General features: G+C 43.1%; 1 protein-coding gene across 18 annotated transcripts in view; it reads left to right on the forward strand.

The window, feature by feature from the left end:
- LOC111968621 (bridge-like lipid transfer protein family member 1) overlaps nt 1-26,267 on the forward strand; it is a 143,185-nt gene that overhangs the window by 31,337 nt on the left and 85,581 nt on the right. For all 18 annotated transcript variants that reach the window (XM_023994337.2, XM_023994331.2, XM_023994323.2 and 15 more), the window contains 15 exons: nt 11,899-12,054; nt 12,220-12,317; nt 12,421-12,614; nt 15,803-15,909; nt 15,998-16,215; nt 16,413-16,631; nt 16,796-16,933; nt 19,067-19,243; nt 19,312-19,440; nt 19,575-19,694; nt 23,024-23,349; nt 23,500-23,744; nt 23,942-24,176; nt 24,349-24,837; nt 25,003-25,276. In XM_023994337.2, coding sequence (XP_023850105.1) covers nt 11,899-12,054; nt 12,220-12,317; nt 12,421-12,614; nt 15,803-15,909; nt 15,998-16,215; nt 16,413-16,631; nt 16,796-16,933; nt 19,067-19,243; nt 19,312-19,440; nt 19,575-19,694; nt 23,024-23,349; nt 23,500-23,744; nt 23,942-24,176; nt 24,349-24,837; nt 25,003-25,276 — 3,125 coding nt within the window. The remainder of the gene's footprint in view (nt 1-11,898; nt 12,055-12,219; nt 12,318-12,420; nt 12,615-15,802; nt 15,910-15,997; nt 16,216-16,412; nt 16,632-16,795; nt 16,934-19,066; nt 19,244-19,311; nt 19,441-19,574; nt 19,695-23,023; nt 23,350-23,499; nt 23,745-23,941; nt 24,177-24,348; nt 24,838-25,002; nt 25,277-26,267) is intronic.

The following is a 26,267-nucleotide window of genomic DNA, read 5'->3' on the forward strand; positions in this document are numbered from 1 at the left end:
ACTTCCAGTTTGGTGTCGCGCCATTTCCGTTCCAATTTTCTGGAAGCTTGCTTCAGAGCTCGGGTATTTTCTGTATACCAGGGAGCTAGTTTCTTATGACAAATGTTTTTTGTTTTTAGGGGGGCGACTGCATCTAGGGTATTACGCAAGGTTAAATTGAGTTCCTCAGTTAGGTGGTTAACTGATTTTTGTACTCTAACATCCTTGGGTAGGTGGAGGGAGTCTGGAAGGGCATCTAGGAATCTTTGGGTTGTCTGAGAATTTATAGCACAGCTTTTGATGATCCTTGGTTGGGGTCTGAGCAAATTATTTGTTGTGATAGTAAACTTAATAAAATGGTGGTCCGATAGTCCAGGATTATGAGGAAAAACATTAAGATCCACAACATTTATTCCACGGGACAAAACTAGGTCCAGAGTATGATTGTGGCAGTGAGTAGGTCCTGAGACATGTTGGACAAAACCCACTGGGTCGATGATGGCTCCGAAAGCCTTTTGGAGTGGGTCTGTGGACTTTTCCATGTTAATTTTAAAGTCACCAAAAATGTGAATATTATCTGCCATGACTACAAGGTCAGATAGGAATTCAGAGAACTCAGTGAGGAATGAGGTATATGGCCCAGGAGGCCTGTAAACAGTAGCTATAAAAAGTGATTGAGTAGGCTGCATAGATTTCATGACTAGAAGCTCAAAAGACGAAAACGCAGTATATCCATATTTTTTTATCAATTGAAATTTGCTATTGTAAATGTTAGCAACACCTTGCAGCTTGATGGTTTAGCGGGATGCGCGGGGGATATAGTCACTAGTGTAACCAGGAGGTGAGGCCTCATTTAACACAGTAAATTCATCAGGCTTAAGCCATGTTTCAGTCAGGCCAATCACATCAAGATTATGATTAGTTAATTTACTGTTACTGCCTTGGAAGTGAGGTATCTAACATTAAGTAGCCCTATTTTGAGATGTGAGACATGACAATCTCTTTCAATAATGACAGGAATGGAGGAGGTCTTTATTCCAGTGAGATTGCTAAAGCGAACACCGCCATGTTTAGTTTAGCCCAACCTAGATTGAGGCACAGACACAGTCTCAATGGGGATAGCTGAGCTGACTACACTGACTGTGCTAGTGGCAGACTCCACTAAGCTGGCTATCTCATTGTGAAGCTAGGGGAGTTAGAGCCCTGTCTATGTTCGTAGATGAGAGCACCCCTCCAGCTAGGATGGAGTCCATCACTCCTCAGCAGGCCAGGCTTGGTCCTGTTTGTGGGTGAGTTCCAGAAAGAGGGCCAATTATCTACAAATTCTATATTTTGGAGGGGCAGAAAACAGTTTTCAACCAGCGATTGAGTTGTGAGACTCTGCTGTAGAGCTCATCACTTCCCCTAACTGGGAGGGGGCCAGAGACAATTACTCGATGCCGACACATCTTTCTAGCTGATTTACACGCTGAAGCTATGTTGTYCTTGGTGACCTCTGACTGTTTCATCCTAACATTGTTGGTGCCGACGTGGATAACAATATCCCTATACTCTCTACACTCGCCAGTTTTAGCCTAAGCCAGCACCATCTTCAGATTAGCCTTAACGTCGGTAGCCCTGCCCCCTGGTAAACAGTGTATGATTGCTGGATGATTCGCCTTAAGTCTAATACTGCGGGTAATGGAGTTGCCAATGACTAGGGTTTTCAATTTGTCAGAGCTAATGGTCGGAGGCTTCGGCGTCTCAGATCCCGTAACGGGAGGAGGAGAGACCAGAGAAGGCTCGGCCTCTGACTCCAACCCGTTCCTTAATGGGTTGAAAGAACCGGTTGAAAGTTTGTCGGCTGAATGAGCGACACCGGTTGAGCATTCCTACAGCATTTCTTTCCAGAAGCCATGAGAAAATTGTCTGGCTGCAGGGACTGTGTGAGGGGATTTATACTACTATCTGTACTTATTTGGTGGCACATCCTTTTCCTACACTTAAATTACCCTTGCCTAACGATTGCGTCTGAAGCTGGGCTTGCAACACAGCTATCCTCGCCATAAGGCGATCATTCTCCTGTATTTTATTAGTACAGCGACTGCAATTAGAAGGCATAATGTTAATGTTACTACTTAGCTTCGGCTGGTGGAGGTCCTGACGAACTACGTCCAGATAAAGCGTCCGGGGTGAAAAAGTTGAATGAAAAAAGTAGAGCGAGGGGAAAAAAAAATATATATAAAACCGTAAAGTTGGCAGGTAGCAAAGTAAGTTTAGCAACAAACCGCACAGCAGCACGTAAACAAGTCTACAAGTTGTGACCGGAAATGACTGTTCTCTCTGCTACCGCACGGCAAGGGGTACCGGAGCGCCAAGTCTATGACCAAAAGGCTCCAGCTTCTACCCCCAAGCAATACTGCTGAACAATTAATCAAATGTCCACCCGGACTATTTACATTGACACCCCCTCCCCCTTTGCTTTTAAACTTCTGCTACTCGCTGTTTATTATCTATGCATAGTCACTTCACCCCTACCTACATGTACAAATTACCTTTATTAACCTGTACCCCCGCACATTGACTCGGTACCGGTACCCCTTGTATGTATAGTGTTACTTTTTATTACTTTTTTTTTTTTTTTTACTTTGTTGTAAATCTTTTTTTTTACCAACAATGCTTTTCAAGAAAGAGTTAAAGGCTACACCTGTTGTATTCGGGTTGATTTTGATTTGACTGACTTTTGACACACAGTGCCCACAAACTGTTAGGGTCTACATAAAGCTGTCCCAACAGCAGAGCTTTCCTTTCAGCACCATGGAGTGAAGCCATACCACCACTACACCTGGCTATCAGCGGAGCCTTGTCTGGCAGTGAAACAGTTTATTCAGCCTCATTTTCTGCCTTTTAAAAACCATAGCTGATATGGCTGACTTGCTTAAACAAATGTGGTTACTACTGACTCCTTGTGGATTTGTGTAAGTCATAATGTTTATTCTTATCATTAACACTTAGCTCTAAGTATAAGTTAGTGCAAGCAAATGAGGTAGGCCTATTCGTTCAGCACTTTCAAAATGGACACCGACAGAAATTCAGATGGATGTTAGGCCTTAACTTTCCTCTTCTTTAAGGAGAGGGGGAGAGCAAGACACACTCAGTTAGCCTACCATTAGATTTTTTCCATTAGGCCTATGTGGTCTAAAAAGGAAGGAAAATACAATCATGAGGATTCACTTATATACACAATATACTGACACATTGACAGCGCATTGCGCAAACAAAACAACCCTCTCAATATCAACTGGAATTACATGGGTCTATTACTGAACTTTTTGTTGAAAACAAATATTTGATTGGGAAGACTGTCACTGGCAAACATTAGTTACAGACCAGTAACAATTGAGATGTACAATCTATGGCATAAGGGAACGATGAGCAGATATGTGGCAAGCCGTAATTTCTATTAAGACAACAATGAGAGAGCTAAGCTGGACGTAGTCAATAACTTTGTTCAGCACTTTTGAAATGTACAGCGACAGAATTCAGGACATGGGCCTTTCTTACAGTATTCTCCCTGTACACCAAGTCAGAACCGTAGGATAAATGTAATAAGCAGACAACGAAAGCTCTTACAATATTCAATGATTACATTTATCTTAAACAGGCTATAGGCAACATGTGCACCACCAAGTCAGAACAGTAGGTGAAATTAAGAGGGGAAAATAGACCAAATTATTAGGGTGAAGCACATGGGATACTAACAGCTTACTACACAACATACACTTAGTATTACTTAGCTACACTATACATATCTCCCTGGCATATTACATCATTTATGGAGCAACATACAATACATTTTTGGACTCACCGTTGTTGTGCTGTGCTCACTTGAACCATTGGTTAAAGTACTTAAGTAAAAGTAGTTTAAAGTACTACTTAAGTCGTTTTTTGGGTGGGTTATCTGTACTTTACTATTTATATTTTTGACTACTTTTACATTACTAAAGAAAATGTACTTTTTACTCCATACATTTTCCCTGACACCCAAATGTACTCGTTACATTTTCAATGCTTAACAGGACAGGAACATCCTTGGTCATCCCTACTGCCTCTGATCTGGAGGACTCACTAAACACAAATGCTTTGTTTGTAAATTATGCTTGCGTGTAGTTGGCATTCTCTGGATTTATGGTGCTTTCAAGACAACTGGGAACTCGGAAAAAAACAAGGTTGAATCATGACGTCAGTGATCTTCAGGTCGGAGCTCTAGAAAGAAGCCAGAGTTCCTGACTTTGGAACGTTCAAAATGTATTTTCCCAGTCGGAGCTAGTTTTTTTCCGAGTTCCCAGTTGTCTTGAACTCGCTGAAGTCTGAGATTTGCCAGTTCAGAGTTTCCAGTTGTTTTGAACGTAGCAGAAGTCATGCTGGATTGACAGCATGGCAAATGTATTCAACCTTTTCTGTCCCATGGTGTTGCATGTGAATGTTTATCCTTTTAAAGCTTGGAAAAGAGACCCTTTCAGACATGTTTTAAATCCTTAAACCCAGACTTGGACCACACACCCTCTCCACCGAATAGCAGGCAGGGGATGCAAAATAGTGATTGCTTTGCAACGCTTGCGTTAGCCACTCATTCCTTCCAAAAAATCATTGTTGAAGTTCCGATTTCCGTGTAATGTTTGTCCAATGGCCGATTAGCACCGATACTTTTTTTAATCTATAATTTATCTTCATATGACAAGGATTGAAAAGGATTTGCCAGTAGATTGTCTATGTGATTTTCGATGACTGCTTGTCTAGCTTGCTAGCTAAGATTTTGAAAGTATGATGTTGACAAGATCAGTCCAATCAAAGCTATGGTAGATGACTTGATGTAATTTTATCTGTCAACAATGACCTTGAGCCTTCTTGGATGGGCACTTTTAACGTAAATCTATCACAGCACCCAAGGGGGCTATAACTGCCTAGCTCTCCCTGTAGATTCTGTGGTGACATAGTGTCCCCATGAGTGACAGAACACTGAGCCAATCACGGCGGATCTAGAGAAGATTACCAACGCCTACACTCTGTATATTCCGCTGGCTACTCCCCCTCCACAGAAAGCACTGAGCTAGGCTTAAACACCTTCATTTACTAAAGAAAGCAAGCAAGGAAGAAACCATGTTTGTATGTGGCTTTTCACTCAAATTTGTTTTGACATTTTTTGCAAACGTGTGTACATACAGTACCAGTCAAGTTGACACACCTACTCATTCCAAGGTTTCTATTTTTACTGTTTTCTACATTGTAGAATAATAGTGAAGACCTAAACTATGAAATAACATGAAATAATTTAGTAACCAAAAAAGTGTTAAATCAAAAAATATTTGACATTCTTCAAAGTAGCCACCCTTTGCCTTGATGACAGCTTTGCACACTCTTGGCATTCTCTCAACCAGCTTCATGAGGTAGTCACTGCATTGCATTTCAATTAACAGGTGTTCCTTGTTACAAGTTAATTTGTGGAATTTCTTTCCCTAGTACGTTTGTGCCAATCAGTTGTGTTGTAGGGGTGGTATACAGAAGATATCCCTTTTTGGTGAAGACCAAGTCCATATTAGGGCAAGAACAGCTCAAATAAGCAAAGAGAAACGACAGTCCATCATTACTTTAAGAAATGTTCAGTCAACCCGTAAAAATGTCAAGCACTTTGAAAGTTTCTTCAAGTGCAGTCGCAAAAACCATCAAGCGCTTTGATGAAACTGGCTCTCATAAGGACCGCCACAGGAAAGGAAGACCCAGAGTTACCTCAGCTGTAGAGGATAACTTCATTAGAGTTACCAGCCTCAGAATATGCAACCCAAATAAATGCTTCACGGGGTTCAAGTAACAGACACATCTCAACATCAACTGTTCAGAGGAGACTGCTTGAAATCAGGCCTTCATGGTCGAATTGCAAAGAAACCCCTACTAAAGGACACCAATAAGGAGAATATACTTGCTTGGGCCAAGAAACACAAGCAATGGATATTAGGTTTAAATCTGTCCTTTGGTCTGATGAGTCCAAATTTGAGATTTTTGGTTCCAACCACCGTGTCTTTGTGAGAAGCATTGTAGGTGAACGGATGATCTCGTGTGTTTAAAAATAAATAAATGTTTAAACCTTTATTTAACCAGGCAAGTCAGTTAAAAACTAATTCTTATTTACAATGACAGCCTAGGAACAGTGGGTTAACTGCCTTATTCAGGGGCAGAACGACAGATTTTTACCTTGTCAGCTCGGGGATTCGATCTTGCAACCTTTCGGTTACTAGTCGCTCTAACCACTAGGCTACCTGCCGCCCCGGTGGTTCCCACTGTGAAGCATGGAGGAGGAGGTGTGATGGTGTGGGGCTGGTGACACTGTCAGTGATTTATTTAGTATTCAAGGCACACTTGACCACCATGGCTACCACAGCATTCTGCAGCGACATGCTATCCCATCTGGTTTGCTCTTAGTGGGACAATCATTTGTTTTTCATATGTGGGAACTCCTTCAAGACTGTTGGAAAGCTTTCCAGGTGAAGCTGGTTGAGAGAATGCCAAGAGTGTGCAAAGCTGTTATCAAGGCAAAGGTTTGCTACTTTGAAAAATAAAAAATGTAACACTTTTTGGTTACTAAATGATTCCATGTGTTATTTCATAGTTTGTCTTCACTATTATTCTACAATGTAGAAAATAGTAAAAATAAAAACCTTTCAATGAGTAGGTGTGTGCCCAAACTTTTGACTGGTAGTGTGTGTGTATACACCGTACCAGTATTCAGGGAAGAGCTCCACCTGTTTAGAAAAAATATATAAACATTTTTCTAAACAGGTGGAGCTCTGCCCTGAATGATCGGTCACCACTGGCTTTTGAACATACGTATATAATGGTGTTCTAAAAAAAATAAGCGTACAAATTCCAGCTGCATCAGAAACCAATCAAGTGCTGACTTCGACTTTATCAATAAATTGTGATATTCATGAGTTGTATTTGGATAAACTAGCTTCAGTCTTACTGCTAAAACAAATGATGCAGGGAGTTGGTGTATCGTTTAAACAAATGTTGGCAAGTATATATGTTTTAACAAAATGGTAGATTAGGGTTGATGGGATTAAAAACAAACAGAAAGATAACTATTGTAAAATACATTTTGTCCATAAAATGTATGTAGTACGTATAAGATGGAAGTAGAAGCCTAAGTGTTGTCCATTTTAGTTTTATCCAATTAAGGGAGGGGTAGTAGGGCTAGGGGAACATAAAAGGAAAATATACAAAACAAATAGTGTGTGTGTATAGTGCCTTTGGAATGTATTCAAACCCATTGATTTCCATACCCAACTATAACACTTTCCGTCAAGATAGAACTGCCAAAGGGGGAGGAGTTGCAATCTACTGCAGAGATAGCCTGCAAAGTTCTGTCATACTTTCCAGGTCTATGCCCAAACAGTTCGAACTTCTAATTTTAAAAATTAATCTCTCCAGAAATAAGTCTCTCACTGTTGCCGCCTGCTACCGACCCCCCTCAGCTCCCAGCTGTGCCCTGGACACCATCTGTGAATTGATCGCTTCCCCATCTAGCTTCAGAGTTTGTTCTGTTAGGTGACCTAAACTGGGATATGCTTAACACCCCGGCAGTCCTACAATCCAAGCTTGATGCCCTCAATCTCACACAAATCATCAAGGAACCCACCAGGTACAACCCTAAATCCGTAACATGGGCACCCTAATAGACATTATCCTGACCAACCTGCCCTCCAAATATACCTCTGCTGTCTTCAATCAAGATCTCAGTGATCACTGCCTCATTGCCTGTATCCGCCACGGGTCCGCGGTCAAACGACCACCCCTCATCACTGTCAAACGCTCCCTAAAACACTTCTGCGAGCAGGCCTTTCTAATCGACCTGGCCCGGGTTCCCTGAAGATATTGACCTCATCCCGTCAGTTGAGGATGCCTGGTCATTCTTTAAATGTTACTTCCTCACCATATTAGACAAGCATGCTCCGTTCAAAAAATGCAGAACCAAGAACAGATATAGCCCTGGTTCACTCCAGACCTGACTGCCCTCGACCAGCACAAAAACATCCTGTGGCGAACTGCAATAGCATCGAAGAGCCCCCGCGATATGCAACTGTTCAGGGAAGTCAGAACCAATACACGCAGTCAGTCAGGAAAGCAAAGGCCAGCTTTTTCAAGCAGAAATTTGCATCCTGTAGCTCTAACTCCAAAAAGTTCTGGGATACTGTAAAGTCCATGGAGAACAAGAGCAGCACCTCCCAGCTGCCCACTGCACTGAGGCTAGGTAACACGGTCACCACCGATAAATCCGTGATAATCGAAGACTTCAACAAGCATTTCTCAATGGCTGGCCATGCCTTCCTCCTGGCGACTCCAACCTTGGCCAACAGCCCCGCCCCCCCCGCTGCTACTCGCCCAAGCCTCCCCAGCTTCTCCTTTACCCAAATCCAGATAGCAGATGTTCTGAAAGAGCTGGAAAACCTGGACCCATACAAATCAGCTGGGCTTGACAATCTGGACCCCCTATTTCTGAAACTGTCCGCCGCCATTGTCGCACCCCCTATTACCAGCCTGTTCAACTCTCCTTCGTATCATCTGAGATCCCCAAGGATTGGAAAGCTGCCGCGGTCATCCCCCTCTTCAAAGGGGGAGACACCCTGGACCCAAACTGTTACAGACCTATATCCATCCTGCCCTGCCTATCTAAGGTCTTCGAAAGCCAAGTCAACAAACAGATCACTGACCATCTCGAATCCCACCGTACCTTCTCCGCTGTGCAATCCGGTTTCCGAGCCGGTCACGGGTGCACCTCAGCCACGCTCAAGGTACTAAACGACATCATAACCGCCATCGATAAAAGACATTACTGTGCAGCCGTCTCATCGACCTGGCCAAGGCTTTCGACTCTGTCAATCACCATATTCTTATCGGCAGACTCAGTAGCCTCGGTTTTTCTAATGACTGCCTTGCCTGGTTCACCAACTACTTTGCAGACAGAGTTCAGTGTGTCAAATCGGAGGGCATGTTGTCCGGTCCTCTGGCAGTCTCTATGGGGGTACCACAGTGTTCAATTCTCGGCCGGACTCTTTTCTCTGTATACATCAATGATGTTGCTCTTGCTGGCGGGCGATTCCCTGATCCACCTCTACGCAGACGACACCATTCTATATACTTCCGGCCCTTCCTTGGACACTGTGCGTCTATTAACCTCCAACGAGCTTCAATGCCATACAACACTCCTTCCGTGGCCTCCAACTGCTCTTAAACGCTAGTAAAACCAAATGCATGCTTTCAACCGTTCGCTGCCTGCACCCGCACGCCGACTAGCATCACCACCCTGGACGGTTCCGACCTAGAATATGTGGACATCTATAAGTACCTAGGTGTCTGGCTAGACTGCAAACTCTCCTTCCAGACTCATATCAAACATCTCCAATCCAAAATCAAATCAAGAATCGGCTTTCTATTCCGCAACAAAGCCTCCTTCACTCACGCGCCAAACTTACCCTAGTAAAACTGACTATCCTACCGATCCTCGACTTCGGCGATGTCATCTACAAAATAGCTTCCAACACTCTACTCAGCAAACTGGATGCAGTTTATCACAGTGCCATTCGTTTTGTTACTAAAGCACCTTATACGACCCACCACTGGACCTGGTATGCCCTAGTCGGCTTGGCCCTCGCTACATGTTCGTCGTCAGACCCACTGGCTCCAGGTCATCTACAAGGCTATGCTAGGTAAAGTGCCCCTTATCCCAGTTCACTGGTCACGATGGCTACACCCACCCGCAGCACGCGCTCCAGCAGGTGATCTCACTGATCATCCCTAAAGCTAAAACCTCATTTGGACGCCTTTCCTTCCAGTTCTCTGCTGCCTGCGACTGGAACGAATTGCAAAAATCTCTGAAGTTGGAGACTTTTATCTCCCTCAACAACTTTAAAAATCTGCTATCCGAGCAGCTAACCGATCGCTGCAGCTGTACATAGTCCATCTGTAAACTACCCACCCAATTTACCTACCTCACCCCCATACTGCTTTTATTTATTTACTTTTCTGCTCTTTTGCACACCAGTATCTCTTCTTGCACATGATCATCTGATGATTTATCACTCCAGTGTTAATCTGCTAAATTGTAATTATTCGATTTATTGCCTACCTCATGCCTTTTGCACACATTGTATATAGATTCTCTTTTTTTTTTCTACCATGTTATTGACTTGTTTATTGTTTACTCCATGTGTAACTCTGTGTTGTTGTCTGTTCACACTGCTATGCTTTATCTTGGCCAGGTCGCAGTTGCAAATGAGAACTTGTTCTCAACTAGCCTACCTGGTTAAATAAAGGTGAAAAAAAAAAAAAAAAAATTGTTGACTTTTTCCACATTTTGTTATGTTACAGCCTTATTTAAACATTTCTTAATTTATATTTTTTCCTCAATCTACACTCAATACCCCATAATGACAAAGTGAAAACAGGTTGTTAGAAATTGTTGTAAATGTATTAAAAATAACATACCTTATTTACATAAATATTCAGACCTTTTGCTATGAGATTGGAAATTCAGCTCAGGTGCATCCTGTTTCCATTGATCATCCTTGATGTTTCTACAACTTCATTGGAGTCCACCTGTGGTTAATTCAACTGATTGTGTCTTTCCAAATCATGTCCACCTGTCTATATAAGGTCCCACAGTTGACAGTGCATGTCAGCAATAACATGTATTCAGCATTGAAGGTCCCCAAGAAGTGGCAGAACACTGGCCTCCATTATTCTTAAAAATGGAAGATGTTTGGAACCACCAAAACATCTTTTCCTAAAGCTGGCCACCCGGAAAACCTGAGCAATCGGGTTGAGAAAGGCCTTGGTCAGGGAGGTGACCAGGAACCCGATGCTCACTCTGACAGAGCTTCAGAGTTCCTCTGTGGAGATGGGAGAACATTCCAGAAGGACAACCATCTCTGCAGCACTCTGCAGCACTCCAGACGGAAGCCACTTCTCAGTAAAGGCACATGACAGCCCGCTTGGAGTTTTCCAAAAGGCTCCTAAAGACTCAGACCATGAGAAACAAGATTCTCTGGTCTGATGGGGTATTTCCTCCAGATGTAATGCTTGGAATTCAGGCCAAAGAGTCAGACTAGAGAATCTTGTTTCTCATGGTCTGAGAGTCCTTTAGGTGCCTTTTGTTAAACTCCAAGCGGAGTGCTCAGTTTGTTTTGGCGGCCAGCTCTAGGAAGAGAGCAGGTTCAGTCAACCAATGACGTCATTGGATGAATTCTGCAGGCGCGATTGCACATTCAGCAAGTCACCAGCAGAGGGAGTTACCTTTGAATCCATTTTCCCCATTCACTGTGTTGGTGGTGCTCATCAATTGATCATACCTTCAGAATTAGGAAGGAGCATACTCTGGATACACTGAAAGATACACTGAAATGTGATGTACTTGTAGAGTATATTGTGACAAACAATCTCTTAAAATAAGCTAAATCTACAAGGGTAGTTATAAAATATGTTATGTTGGATGAAATATTTTACATTAATTTATTTCAGGATCAAGACATACTCCATATTTTAGAGCACACTATAAGGAGTATAATGACACCAAGATGTCTATCATGCACGATTTACAGAGATAGGGTCTTACAGTAGATATGTCTTGGTTTAAAAAGGGCATAAAATGGCCCCTTTCATCATGACATTTTCTGTTGATACAAATGTAAAAACCATGTCAAACAATCTTCCTCCCAATTAAGTTTGAAAATTGCTAGAATAATCTGAGATATCAGAAATATCGGGCTTATTTAGCATGGAATTGCACTATAGACATTTGATGTACACATATTGTACTGAATCAAACGCTGCTGAATGTAGACACTTGCACCAAATGTCATTCTTTGGTTCGCTCTTGTCCGTCTCTAGACCTGATCGGGGACTGGGCCAGTGACAGCGCCCCGGATATCTACTCTTTTGTCCCTTACGCCTGGAAGTTCAAGGTTGTCTTCCACCAGTTTGAGATGCTCTGGGCTGCCAACCAGCATAACTGGATCGACTGCTCCACTAAGCAACAGGAGAATGGTGAGACAGCTGTTGGAATTAAATGATGAACAAACTCAAGAATTCGCAAGGAGTGAACTTAACATTGAATGTAGTGAACATATACAATTTGGCTGCACTTTTGATGCACATAAGAATCGAAATGATAAACTTTTTACTGATATTATATAACCCTTTGTCTTTCAGTGTATCTGGCTGCTTGTGGGGAGACTCTGAACATTGATTTCACGTTGCCTTTTAATGAGTATGTCCCTACCACCTGCAATACAAGGTTCTGTCTGAGGGTGAGTACAGTAGCTAATAGCAGATGGAATTCATGTAAGGAGTACCCTTACAGTACTTCCCGATGTGGGCACGTATAAGTCTGTGTCTCTGTGTTAATCCCAGGCTGAAGATACAGACTTGCGGCTCTCCCTGCCAGACTGCCACCCCAGCAGGTACCCACTGCTCACCCTGGCCAAGGACTACCAGAACAGCAAGTTGCCACCTGACATGTGCATGCCTGGGGAGAGCCAGGGCCAGAGCCATGGCGGCCCTCCCAAACTCAACAAGTCCGGCTGGAGGAACATCACCCACGCAGAGTGAGTCAGACCCACTAACACTTTAATTAACGGTATTCCACCAGTATTTAGCCATAATTTACTAGGAAACTGTGGTAGAGGTGCTAGGGCTGTTGCGGTGATCGGAGTCATGACCACAGTAATCTCTTATGTACTTTGGATATGCATTACTGGTACTCAACTCGCTAACAATCCTCAGAGTGCTAATGGCCTCATAATCAGGGCTCTATTGCCCCTCTAACCACTCTGACAGCAATGCAAATACAATTGAAAATCACATTAAACACTTATCAAAACAGTATGTTCTTTTAAAACTCACCTCACTGTGATTGATGAATTTGAAGAAAGACGTTCAACAACAGGTTGAAACAGTGAAAAACACGGTTGTTGTGGATGTTGTTTCAAAGCCTAACAACGAAATGGACAACGCTTTCTAAGGGGATGATTAATTCAAACCACCCATATGCATATTAGATCTTGTACATAAATATAGGCCTATATATGAGCCCAAGCCCAAAACCCCCGAATTAAAACATTGATTTTGCCTTTATACAATACATAGCCTACTGCAAATTACACATGGCAGAAAATGTTTTAAACAAATTCAGATTTAACCTACAATTAGTGAAATTGTATTTAATTTTGAATAGCATAGTAATAGGGATTTAAAAAATATATTTTCATAATTAATAGGCTGACATATGACCTTTAGCTACAGAAAATCTCACCACTGAGTGTCCGTCTCCCCTCTCTTTAATTCCTTTCTCAAGCGCTCAGAGAGGGGCTGTCAACAGTTTAATGAAATATGTTTTCTTTGTGAAAACATGTTATTATTGATGTTGCGGAACAGATTTTGCTTGGTTTCCCAAATTAAGCACAGGGTAGCTGCAGGAACAGGGTTGAAGAGCCTATGGCATGCAGAGTTTGGGCGGAATATCACCAGTTGTGCAGCAAAATAACTGGAGTAGCCTTCCCAGCATTAATAAAAAAATGTACTGGGGGAAAGTGGCCTCCAGTCACTATTCCAGTGCATACAGATGACATGTCTTTGTTGTCTTGCCCCTGTTCCTGCCCATTTGATAATGGACCATTCTAAATCGTTTATTATTTTTATTTTTTTACATATTAGTAAACACAAGATTAAATTAAGAATAGTCTGATGGGTGAAAATATGATCACTTCATGAGAGAACAGTGTGCAGCCTGAGGCAAGGAACAGAGCGCAAGCTTTTTTTTGCGACTTTCTCAAATCAATAGCCTATAGTCGCATCATGCAGCCAATCTTTTGATTTCTAAGGGGTTCTAAGGTTTGTATCATTCACAACAAAAGTTGCCAAATGACTCTTAAATCTAGTGTATAGGACCTGTTTCAAATGATCACTTTTACGGTCCACAAAGCCACTTCTTATGCGCGTACTCTCGCCCCGAAACGGAGGGGGGGAATTATGAAATACATGTTTTCTTAACAGAATTTCATTTTCTAAATAAGATCAAATGTTTAATTACATTTTTTCCTAATCAGCTAGCATAGCTGCATTTTACTTAGAAAAATATTACCTCACCAACAAAAGTTTATTTTGCTGTATTTGACTCGCTGACCTCCTATGCCTTCTGGAGGATGGTCGAAGACCGCCCTGAACAGAGCCATGAACCTTTCATAGGAACCCAACTCATCCTCTCCTCTCTCCCAGACGTCCGTAGCCCACTCCAAAGCCAGTCCGGTCAGCAGGGAAATGACCGTGGTAACCTTGGACCTCTCTGTGATGGGGGCTCCCGTCTGATAGATAAAATAGAGGGAGCACTGGAGTAGGAAGCCACGGCATTTCGATGGAGTACCGTCATAGTTCTCCGGAAGGGAAAGTCGGGCATCACTGACCTAGGCGGACAACTGGGTAGGCTGGGGGACTGACTCACTGTGACGACCCGTGGTAGGAGGCCCTCCGTCAGAGGTATGGAGAACCTCGCTGGTGGTGTCGAGGCGGTGGAGAACGCGGAGGACCTCCTTCATGGTCGTACCCAGTAGAGCCAGCTGGTTGTGATGTTGGTGGAGTAGATAACCATGTTCCTCGACCGTATGGAAGATGGTGTAGTAATCTGCTGCTTCCATCATTTCTGAGGCAGTATTCTGTAATGGAGACGCAGGGAGTCAGGAAGCAGATGGTGAGTTTAATAATAACAAACATGGATAGTTACAAAACAAGAGAACTGTCTAGACATGAAAACTGAACAAATACTACCTGAAGAGTGATGCTAGATGAAGGGGAAATAATCAGGGTAGTGATGAAGTCCAGGTGTGCATCATGATGAGGCTCAGGTGTGCCTAATGAGGGTTGCCAGGTTTGCGTCATGATGGGTTGCCAGGACCGGTGGTTAGTAAACCGGTGATGTCAAGCCCGGAGCGGGAATAGACGTGACATTAATATTAATAACAATAAATTATTATTCTTAATGTTCCACAAAAATACCTAAAGAATGTTTTAATACATTTCATTTGTATGATTAATTGAAGTTTATTATTAAAATATTGAAATTACTCATATACTCATATACCTTCTTTACAATAAATAATGACCTGTCCCACTTTGCCAGTATCGACTGAAAAAGTGGTCACAGGACAATTTGTGTTTGACGAAGTCATCCATCCTCTTTTTAAAATTTATTTTGTATTTTGTATAGGTATCATGTTGGGTGTTAAGACAATGGGATGATTCTTTCTGTAAGGTGTTCCGGAAAGCACATTTTCAGAAAGTGTCTCACTTTGCCAATAAAAATAAAATAATGGCATGGGACTTCTAAGCAGATCTTGTCTGCTAAATGAACAAACCAACAGCCTTTGGGATGGCACATAGCCAGATAACATACAGTAGGCCAACTCGTTTTCTGTTCTTCTGAAATACATTTTCTTTAGACCTAAAATAAATAATGGAGTTATTGTGATGGTGTATATTCAATTGATTTATAATACTTTTTTAAAATGTAGATGTTCCAAAGCCGTGCATGCAGCTTGTATGCGTGGAGGCCTGGAGATGCTAAACGCGTTTATGTTAATTCACGGTCAATTACTGTGATACATTAACGATCTGACAAAATGTCATGTCAACCACAGCCCTTTGTGGTGCTTGTTTCACTGTATCCCAAAGAAACAAACAAGTAAATAATTATTACTATGTAATTACCATTTCACTATGCCATTTGTTCCTTGTGCTTCAGGGCTGGCTGGGTGGACTGTTGGACCGTCCCAAACTTCCTGCTCATCATTGATTACACCTGGCACCCCATCTACCCCCAGAAGGCAGACAAACAGCTCAAGCAGTCCTGTGAGCAGATTCCTAAGATGTTTAACTTCATTTGCGTTTATATGTTCCTGCTCTGTACTTCTACGTCAGTGTTTCTCTGTCCCTGCAGTGTCGGAGATGGAGGATGCCATGTTGTCGTCCTTGCGCCCCCCTGAGCACTCGTCTGTGCCCCACCCGCCACCACCTCGCAGCTCTGCCCCCAACAGCAGGGTGACCACAGATCCCTCTGAGCTGCCCCCTGACAGGCTCCATGTGGAGATAGAGATGTCCCCCGACTCCCAGATCATCCTTTACGGGCCCCTGCTCAAGGCCCTCGTCTCCATCAAGGTACAGTCAGGGAGACAACATACAGCACAGAAAACTGTGCAGACTCATAGACCTCATCCAGAAACCCCCTAGGGAGGGTAAATGCGAGATTTGAGGAAAACATTTGAGTGTACATGCTTCAAATCAAGGATTCAGCCCTTTGGTTAGAAAATGTCACAAGATTTAACCCTCCACACATCCCTCTCCCCCTTCTGTAGGAGAACTACTTTGGTGAGGACGACATGTACACAGACTTTGAGGAGGCGGTGTCCAGCCCTGTGCTGTCCTCCCTGTCCACCTTCTCCACCCTGGGTTGGTCTCCACTGGGCCTGGACGATGACGGGAGGGATGGTGCCACCCTCCACCCCCTGGCCCTGCGCCCCTGGGAAATCACCGTCCTCATCAACCTCTACAAGGTGCACGGACGCCTGCCCATGGTAAGTCCATCCCCACCTACCCCTGCAACAACCAGCAATCTTTATCAGCAACTAACACATTATGTGGTCTACCAGCACCACTTTGTACCAGTTGTACCAGTGCTGGAGATACCCCTTAATCCAGACATTCTTCTAACTCTCTCTTTCCATGTGTGTCTGGACAGCACTGCGGCAGTGACAGTCCTGAAGCCCCCTCGGGGTTCCTAGAGAAGCTGTGTTTTGAGATGAAAAAGGGCTACAAGGAGACCATGCTCCAGCTTGTTCTCTCACCGGCTCACATATTCATCAGTGACAACTACCAGGTGAGTCAATCATAATCGAAAGGAAAGGAGCTTTAGTGATACATTCATACAAGAGCCCTGCACTTGTTCATGTTGACAAGGATTTAAAAGCACTGGATTTATGTAGACATTGCGCAGAACATGGTTTATGATTGTATGCTTAGCAGTAGCCATTGGTTTGTTATTACTGGAGCCTCAGAGCTAAGAGATTTACCTGAAATGCCCTGGTTGGTAATCTCTTCCCTCATGCAATGACCTGCAGAACTGAGTTCCGCTGAGAATAATAGACTGCAACATTTTTGTTGTGGGTATGTGGCTCAATGTTTTGAGAGTACTGTGAATGTGGATCAACTGGCTGAAGATTTGAATTGCAAAGAATCAAATAGACACGTTTTACCTATTAGCAATGCACATCGCACAATACTACCATTTGACTGTCAAACTGTAGGAACTAACCATTCTAAGAGGTTGTTTTGTGCTTTCACAAGATTGTATTTGATGGATGTATGATAGATGTACATGTGCATGCATAATGTCTGGATGTTTGTGTGATGCGTGTATATGCATATAGGAAGCTAATCCCATCTGTCTTTAGGCTCCAACAAGTTTATTATTATTACTAGCGTTGTCATGCGATTAAAATAAGGAATATAAATAATGGCATTAATCACAATTTTTGAATTTGCTAAAATGTGCCAAAAACGACTTATAGGCAATCTGTTTTGATTGTAAGGGAAATAAACACTAAATAATCTTCTTCAGAACTTTTTAAAGGTATTTTCAACATAAACAACACAAAACCCACTGACATACAATATAGCCAGTGGTGGAAGAAGTACTCAATTGTCATACTTGAGTAAAAGTAAACATACCTTAATAGAAAATGACTCAAGTAAAAGTCACCCAGTAAAATACTTGAGTTAAAGTCTAAAAATATTTGGTTTTAAATATACTTAAGTAACAAAAATAAATTGAATGTACTTAAATATCAAAGTCAAAGTAAATGTATAAATAATTTCAAATTCCTTATATTAAGCAAAACAGACGGCACCATTTTCTCGTTTTGTTTTTATTGGCGGATAGCAGGGGCACACTCCAACACTCCAACATAATTTACAAACAAAGCATTTGTGTTTAGTGAGTCCGTCAGATCAGAGGCAATAGGGATCAATGACCATGGATGTGTGAATTGGACCATTTTCCTGTCAAAATGTAACATGTACTTTTTTGGTGTCAAGGAAAATGTATGGAGGTAAAAGTACATTATTTTCTTTAGGAATGTAGTGAAGTAAAAGTTACATTTGGCAAAAATATAAATAGTAAAGTACAGATACCCCAAAAAGCAGTACCTTAAAGTATTTTTACTTAAGTACTTTACACCACAGCATATAGCTAGCTATTAATGCTCCCAATGTTTAAGTAGGGCTACTCCATCTTGTTCTTGACGTTTGACACTTGCATGAACACACAAGTTGTTAAACATTCAGGGTTGACTTTAGGGAAAAATAAGGTTTTAAACCTGTCCCACAATGTTATCAATTCCACAGAAGACAATAACAACAGATCAGCCAGGTCTGAGTTCATGTAATATATAATACAGCTATTAGATCTAACCTAGGCTACTTATCCATGTTCTTCAACATGAACTAGTCACAAGCTGCTACTACTAAAAATGTGTGACCATTTGCTTAAATAGTTTGACCTGAGAACTACAACAAAAACAGTAGTTAAATGGAATGGATATCCTGTTCTGATTAAAATCATTGTGGGAAATTAGAGTTGAATCAGCCATGGCACTGTAAACATTATTTTGATTAGCTATCTAGCTAACGTTAGTATAACTAGCTAGCTGCTTCTGTACAAATGATGTTTTTGCTGTTATCTAAAGAGAGGCCTAGGTTGTTTATGGTTGAACTTTTTGTAAGTTTTCCTTCAAAATGGTTGCTCAAAGCTGCATGCATAGTGGATGTTTAAGCACCACAGTAGAGACAGAAAGCGCTACAGAGACCGAGTGAGCAGCACAGAGCGTTTTGTGTGTTGCACTTCAAAGGTTTTGTGTGGAAACGAGTTCGCTTAAGCGTGTGGTGAAGAAATGTGATTATTGCGTTAAGACGTTAACTTTGACAGCCCTAATTATTACCTGTATCCACACAGCGGCCCACATCTGATGGTGTTCTGAGGGACGGCCACCTGAGTCTGTCTGGTCTGCAGATGCGTGCTCATGCCATGTTCTCAGCCCAGGGCCTGCCTCTAGGCACAGACACCCTGGAGTACGCCTGGCTCATAGACATGCAAGCCGGGGCCCTCACTGGGAGAGTCACCATGCCACAGGTCTGTCTACACTGCTGTTTTCGCTGTGTGTGTCTGTATGTATATCTAATGAATGTGTTTTTCCTCAGCTGGCCAGTGTGATGGAGTGGGGCGAGACATACATGTTTCACGTCTTCTCCCGGGAGTTCCAGCTGGAACAGCCCAAGCCCTCCGTCATCTGCCAGCACGGGGTGGACCGCCGTGTCTGTGACTCCAAGGTAACACTTAGACACTTTCCAGTGCATGGAAATCACATACTCGAGAATCTGTAGTCTGCTGGTTTTCTATATTTGTGTAGAAAATATAAGACATTAATAAACCAGTGTAACTATTCTGTTCTCTTCTCTTGTAGATGGCCTGCCTGCCTGGACACTGCCGGACTTCTGAGGAGCTCAAGTACACCATGACCCGTCTGGCTGTGGATGGGGCCGACCTCTTCATAGTGGAGCACAGCTGTGCAGCCAACATCAAGGTAATTCTTAAACTCTAGAACAAAATGTTTAACGTTAGGGGGTACTTGACAGGACTCAACATTAACGATTATCCTCATGTCCGGGACAAGTAAAAAAAAAAAAGTCAGACAAAAATAATAAAGATTTAAGTTGTCCAAATGGACAAGTAAAAAAATATTCCCCAAAAATCACAATATTAAACAATTACTCCGATCAGAATTGGATCAGAGAGGCCAACATCAGAGAGGCCAACATATTCAAATAAATGTTTCATGTAGGCCTACATAAATAAAAAAGCTTACATGTCAAAGTGTAGGTGATATGCATATTGGCTACAGCCTCCTGTCCAAACCGATGCTGACATGGAGGCGGCAGAAAATGTAGCTTTAGATTTTTACATTTTTTATTTCACCTTTATTTAACCAGGTAGGCAAGTTGAGAGCAAGTTCTCATTTACAACTGCGCCCTGGCCAAGATAAAGCAAAGCAGTTCGACTCATATAACAACACAGAGTTAGTTACACATGGAATAAAACAAGCATACAGTCAATAATACAGTAGAAAAAATAAGTCTATATACAATGTGAGCAAATGAGGTGAGATAAGGGAGGTAAAGGCAATAAATAGGCCATGGTGGCGAAGTAAATACAATATAGCAATTAAAACACTGGAATGGTAGATTTGACAGTAGATGAGTGTGCAAAGTAGAAATACTGGGGTGCAAAGGAGCAAAATAAATAAATACAGTAAGGGAAGAGGTAGTTGTTTGGGATGTTTATAGGCTATGTACAGGTGCAGTGATCTGTGAGCTGCTCTGACAGCTGGTGCTTAAAGCTAGTGAGGGAGATAAGTGTTTCCAGTTTCAGAGATTTTTGTAGTTCGTTCCAGTCAATGGCAGCAGAGAACTGGAAGGAGAGGCGGCCAAAGGAGGAATTGGCTTTGGGGGTGACAAGTGAGATATACCTGCTGGAACGCGTGCTACGGGTGGGTGCTGCTATGGTGACCAGCGAGCAGAGATAAGGCGGGACTTTACCTAGCAGGGTCTTGTAGATGACCTGGAGCCAGTGGGTTTGGCGACGAGTATGAAGCGAGGGCCAGCCAACGAGAGCGTACAGGTCGCAGTGGTGGGTAGTATATGGGGCTTTGGTGACAAAACGGATGGCACTGTGATAGACTGCATCGAATTTGTTGAGTAGGGTGTTGGAGGCTATTTTGTAAATGACATCGCCGAAGTCGAGGATCGGTAAGATGGTCAGTTTTACGAGGGTATGTTTGGCAGCATGGGTGAAGGATGCTTTGTTGCGAAATAGGAAGCCAATTATAGATTTAACTTTGGATTGGAGATGTTTTATGCGAGTCGGGAAGGAGAGTTTACAGTCTAACCAGACACCTAGGTATTTGTAGTTGTCCACATATTCTAAGTCATAATGGGCAGGTGCCTGCGGGCAGGTGCAGGCAGCGATCGGTTGAAGAGCATACATTTAGTTTTACTTGTATTTAAGAGCAGTTGGAGGCCACGGAAGGAGAAGCTCGTCTGGAGGGTTGTTAACACAGTGTCCAAAGAAGGGCCAGAAGTATACAGAATGGTGTCGTCTGCGTAGAAGTGGATCAGAGACTCACCAGCAGCAAGAGCGACATCATCGATGTATACAAAGAAGCGAGTCGGTCATCGAGAGATGATAATTATATATTTTTTACTCTGTCAATTAAGTTAGTTAAGTTAGTATTGTGGAGTAACTACAATGTTGGTGATCCATCTTCAGTTTTCTATCACAGTCTAACTGTTTTAAAGTCACCATTGGCCTCATGGTGAAATCCCTGAGTGGTTTGCTTCCTCTCCCACAACTAAGTTAGGAAGGACGTCTGTATCTTTGTAGTGACTGGGTGTATTGATACATCATCCAAAGTAGAATTAATAACTTCACCATACTCAAAGGGATATTCAATATCTGCTTTTTTTAAACTAATAGGTGCCCTTCTTTGTGAGGCATTGAAAAACCTTTTGTGGTCAAATCTGTATTTGAAATTCACTGCTCGACTGAGGGACCTTACAATTATCTGTATGTGTGGTGTACAGAGATGAGACAGTCATTAAAACAATTGGTTAAACACTATTATTGCACACAGAGTGAGTCCATGCAACTTATTATGTGACTTGATATCAAATATTTACTCCTGAACTTATTTAGGCTTGCCATAACAAAGGGGTTGAATACTTATTGATTCAAGACATTTCAGCTTTTCATTTTTAATCAATTTGTAAAAATGTCTTAAAACATAATTCCACTTTGACATTATGGATATTGTGTGTAGGTCAGTAACAATTCAATCTCAATTTAATACATTTTTAATTTAGGCTAACGCAACAAAACAACAAAAGTCAAGGGGTGTGAATACTTTCTGAAGGGACTGTAAAACACATTGAAACCAGCATTTTTCTCTTGTTCTATTGGTTTTCAAATCATTGTTGTTTTATTGTCCAGCAGCCAAAGGAATAATCCTAGTCATATTAGTTACCCATGCTAGTTAATGCATCTTTAGATCTCCCCTGTTTCTTTAATTCTAACTGATATTTTCATCTCTGTCACATGGATCCACTCATGCGTGCGGTGCGCTTTTGAGAACAGTGTTTTCCCGCTAATTGCATTTTGGAATATTTGCGTATAGCCGACAGCCATGTGCACATTGTTGAGCTTATAATATGAAGAAATAAAACTTTATCAACGTCTTAAGCTAAACGGTCTGATCTGTTGCATCAGCATCATTGCTTTAAGAAAAAATATATTATGTGCACTGTTTGTATGGATCTGTGGTCCCAGAAGTGTACCAGAGTCTGTTTTGAACCGTATAAATATTTTTGATCATCATTAACGACAGGACGCCCTTAATTTCAAGCCCTGGAGGGAATTATTTTATAACGATGTAAAAAGTATTTGGTTGTAATTGTAATGTTGCAATGTTTTATAGGCTACCAAGGGTGGCCAACCATCCTCCAGGAGAGCCTTAAAGGGGCAGTGTTGTATTTTGAGACAGGATTGAATATGCAAAGATGCCAATAGGAAGTGTGTAGCCTACATTTTTGTATATTTCTCTATGGCAAAAAAAAAGATAGTAATACATTTTATTTTGTAAAGTGGTTCCTTGAATCATAAAATGATGTAAAAATGGTGCTACAGGCCTTTTTTTTAATTTTTTAATTTTTTTATTTGAGCTTTTGGACAAGTAAAAAAATCTGTCCTACTTGTCCAGAGTGACAAGTGTAAAAAAAAAAGTTAAAAAGTTAATGTCAAGCCCTGCTTGAGGACAGGAGTTGAAAAACACTGCTCTATTTCTGCCTTCCCTTCACCTAGACCGGCGCCATCCGACTGGCTAACTGCAACCTGCACAATCAGGCGGTAGGAGAAGGGATCAGTGCTGTGGTTCAGGACGTATATATCCACCAGTACATTGAACAGCAGCAGCAACAGCCCCAGTCAGACGGGGTCCGACCAGGGCCCTCTCCAGGTCAGGGGTTAGGGCTGGGCCAGCCCCCTGTACTGCGGAGATCCTTCTGGTTGGAGGCTGGTTCGGTCAACTTTGCCCTGATCACAGCTGATGTGGCACTGGCTGCGGACCACCCGGCCAAGTACGAGGTGCAGAGGCAGTTCCTGGAGCTCCATGACGCTCACACCAAGAGGTAGGAATGGAGGAAGGAATGAATACACTATTGATCCCAAAGAAAATAGGGGGAAATGGATCCCTAGAGAAAATTGGTCTTGCCACCACCAGCAGCAGTCACAGACACAGAGACATGAGTGCGCTGTCTCTCTTTTTCCCTTCCTCCCAGGCTATGGTTCCTGTGGCCAGATGAGACAGGGCGTAACAAGCGAAGCAGGTATAAGTGTGGCTGCTTGGGGGGCTGTCGCTTCTACGGGGGCACCAACACAGGCCTGGACTTCTTCCATCTGGAGGAGAAGACCCCCTCAAGCTCTGCCTTCTCCTCCAGCGCTGAGTCAGACATTTGCTACGGCCAATCACTGCTGCAGCCTGGAGAGTGGATCGTCACCAGGGAGTCAACCAAACTGTCCGATGGTACGGGAGTTTTAATTTATTTATCAAACGGTACAGGATTATAGTTGATAGGGATTGTAGACCGATGCAGAGGTCATATCTGGGTTCACTGCAACAAAAAAAATTAAATGTCAAGGATGCTGGTCTGTTCCATTTTAGCTTTGATCTGTATTTCTGGAACACACGTAACCTACAGTAGTGTGTATTCTCTCCTATAGGTAAGGGTTTGGAGGTGAAGAAGGACACCTGTACCCCCAGTCCGGCCCCGGAGCCCGGAATGCGGGGTCAACGCCTGAGCCTCCAGGTGCCTCCGCGCTCCCACAGTTCGGCCTCCTCCTCCGAGGAAAATAGTTCCTCCAGCGCAGCATTGCCCCTACTGGCCGGGGAGAGGGACAGCCCGTCTCCCAGCACTGAGGAACGCATGTTCCCCATGAACGGCAAAAGCACTGCAGAGTGAGTAGCAGATTAGTGCTCCAGGGGTGCAACAGGCATACACAATGCTCACACATATTCACAATTGACCAACAGCCCCCATACTAGCCCACGAAGAGTGAAGAAGCTGACTTTTTGTTGATTCCAAAGTGCATTATCTTAGTATTCTCAACCCCTTCTTCTCTCTACACAGTACTCTTACAGATGTCCCTGAGGGCTCCCCAGTCTCTCCCAACAGTGCCCAGGAGCGCTCCTCCCTCCGCTCCCCTCTCCGCTCGCCCCTCAAGCGCCAGTCCTCCATGCAGTCTGCCCGGCTAGGAAGCACCAAGAGCCTGTCGGCAGCTGTCTTCACCGACAAGCCTCCGCCGCCCCTCGCTGGTGTCCAGTTCAGCAGCGAGGTCTCCCGTAGTGACGAGAACGCCCTGGACTCTCCGCGCCGGAGCTACAGCTCCTTCCCCTTCACGCCGTCCGCAGACTCCTGCACCTTCCACCAGTACCGCTCGGCAGACTCCAGCATGTCAGTGGCTGACAGCGAAGCTTACTTTTCAGCAGCAGAGGACTTTGAGCCCATCAGCAGTGCAGATGAGGGTCCAGGCACCTACCCTGGGAGGAAGAAGAGGAGGCAGCAGCAGCAGATGCAGTATCAGCCCCAGCAGCAGCCCTACCACATGGACCACTACAGGTGGGGACTGTAGCTGCTAAATGACTGCACTTCCTTTCCCGACCCTTCTCCCTCTTACCTAAGCGCGTACTTTCTTAGAGAATGTGTTCTCAGTCAACTTACCTAGTAAAATTAAGGGAAACAACACATGCTTGCAGTAGTTAAACCAATCTGTTGTGATTCCAGCCGCAGCTCCATCTACCACAGCGTGGAGGGCCCCCTCACCTATGTGTTGAACGGGGATCTCATCACAGAGCCCAGGCCTCTACCCATGCCCCCCATGCTGCCCCCGCTGCCAGCCCAACCCATCCCCGGCCACCAGTCGCAGGCCTCCTTTGTTTCTGCGCTGGGGTTGGAGGAGGAGGGCTCAGTGGAGGTGGAGAAGACCCCCGAGCCAGGCCTGGTGACACGACAGCCCCACGTCATGGCCTGCTACCAGAGTTACCTGGCCCACTACCAGGTAAGGCTGAGACACAATACTTTATCCCTGAACTCTTATTATTATTATTATTATTATTATTATTATTATTATAATAAGATAGGAAAACTAAGACGTATTGTACATATATTTGACACCCCTGTATAGGGTTGCAAAGGGAGGGTATATTACTGTTAACTTTCATATCAGTAAAGTTGAATTGAACCATATGGCCTATCCACTAGAAACTCATGGTCAATATGGACACATACAGTTGAAGTCGGAAGTTTACATACACTTAGGTTGGAGTCATTAAAACTCGTTTTTCAACCACTCCACAAATGTATTGTTAACAAACTATAGTTTTGGCAAGTCAGTTGTGTCATGCACCAAGTAGATGTCCTAAGTAATTTTTCCAACAATTGTTTACAGACAGATTATTCTAGTTATAATTCACAGTATCACAATTCCAGTGAGTCAGAAGTTTACATACACTATGTTGACTGTACCTTTAAACAGCTTGGAAAATTCCAGAAATTGATGTCATGGCTTTAGAAGCTTCTGATAGGCTAATTGACATAATTTGAGTCAATTGGAGGTGTACCTGTGGATGTATTTCAAGGCCTACCTTCAAACTCAGTGCCTTTTTGCTTGACATCATGGGAAATTCAAAAGAAATCGGCCAAGACCTCAGAAAAAATTGTAGACCTCCACAAGTCCGGTTCATCCTTGGGAGCAATTTCCAAATGCCTGAAGGTACCACGTTCATCTGTACACACAATAGTATGCAATTATAAACACCATGGGACCACACAGCCGTCGTACCGCTCAGGAAGGAGACGCGTTCTGTCTCCTAGAGATGAACGTACTTTGGTGTGAAAAGTGCAAATCAATCCCAGAACAACAGCAAAGGACCTTGTGAAGATGCTGGAGGAAACAGGTACAAAAGTATCTATATGCACAGTAAAACGATTCCAAATTGACATAACCTGAAAGGCAGCTCAGCAAGGAGGAAGCCACTGCTCCAAAACCG

Source organism: Salvelinus sp. IW2-2015, linkage group LG9, assembly GCF_002910315.2.
Source record: "Salvelinus sp. IW2-2015 linkage group LG9, ASM291031v2, whole genome shotgun sequence".
NCBI lineage: Eukaryota > Metazoa > Chordata > Actinopteri > Salmoniformes > Salmonidae > Salvelinus > Salvelinus sp. IW2-2015.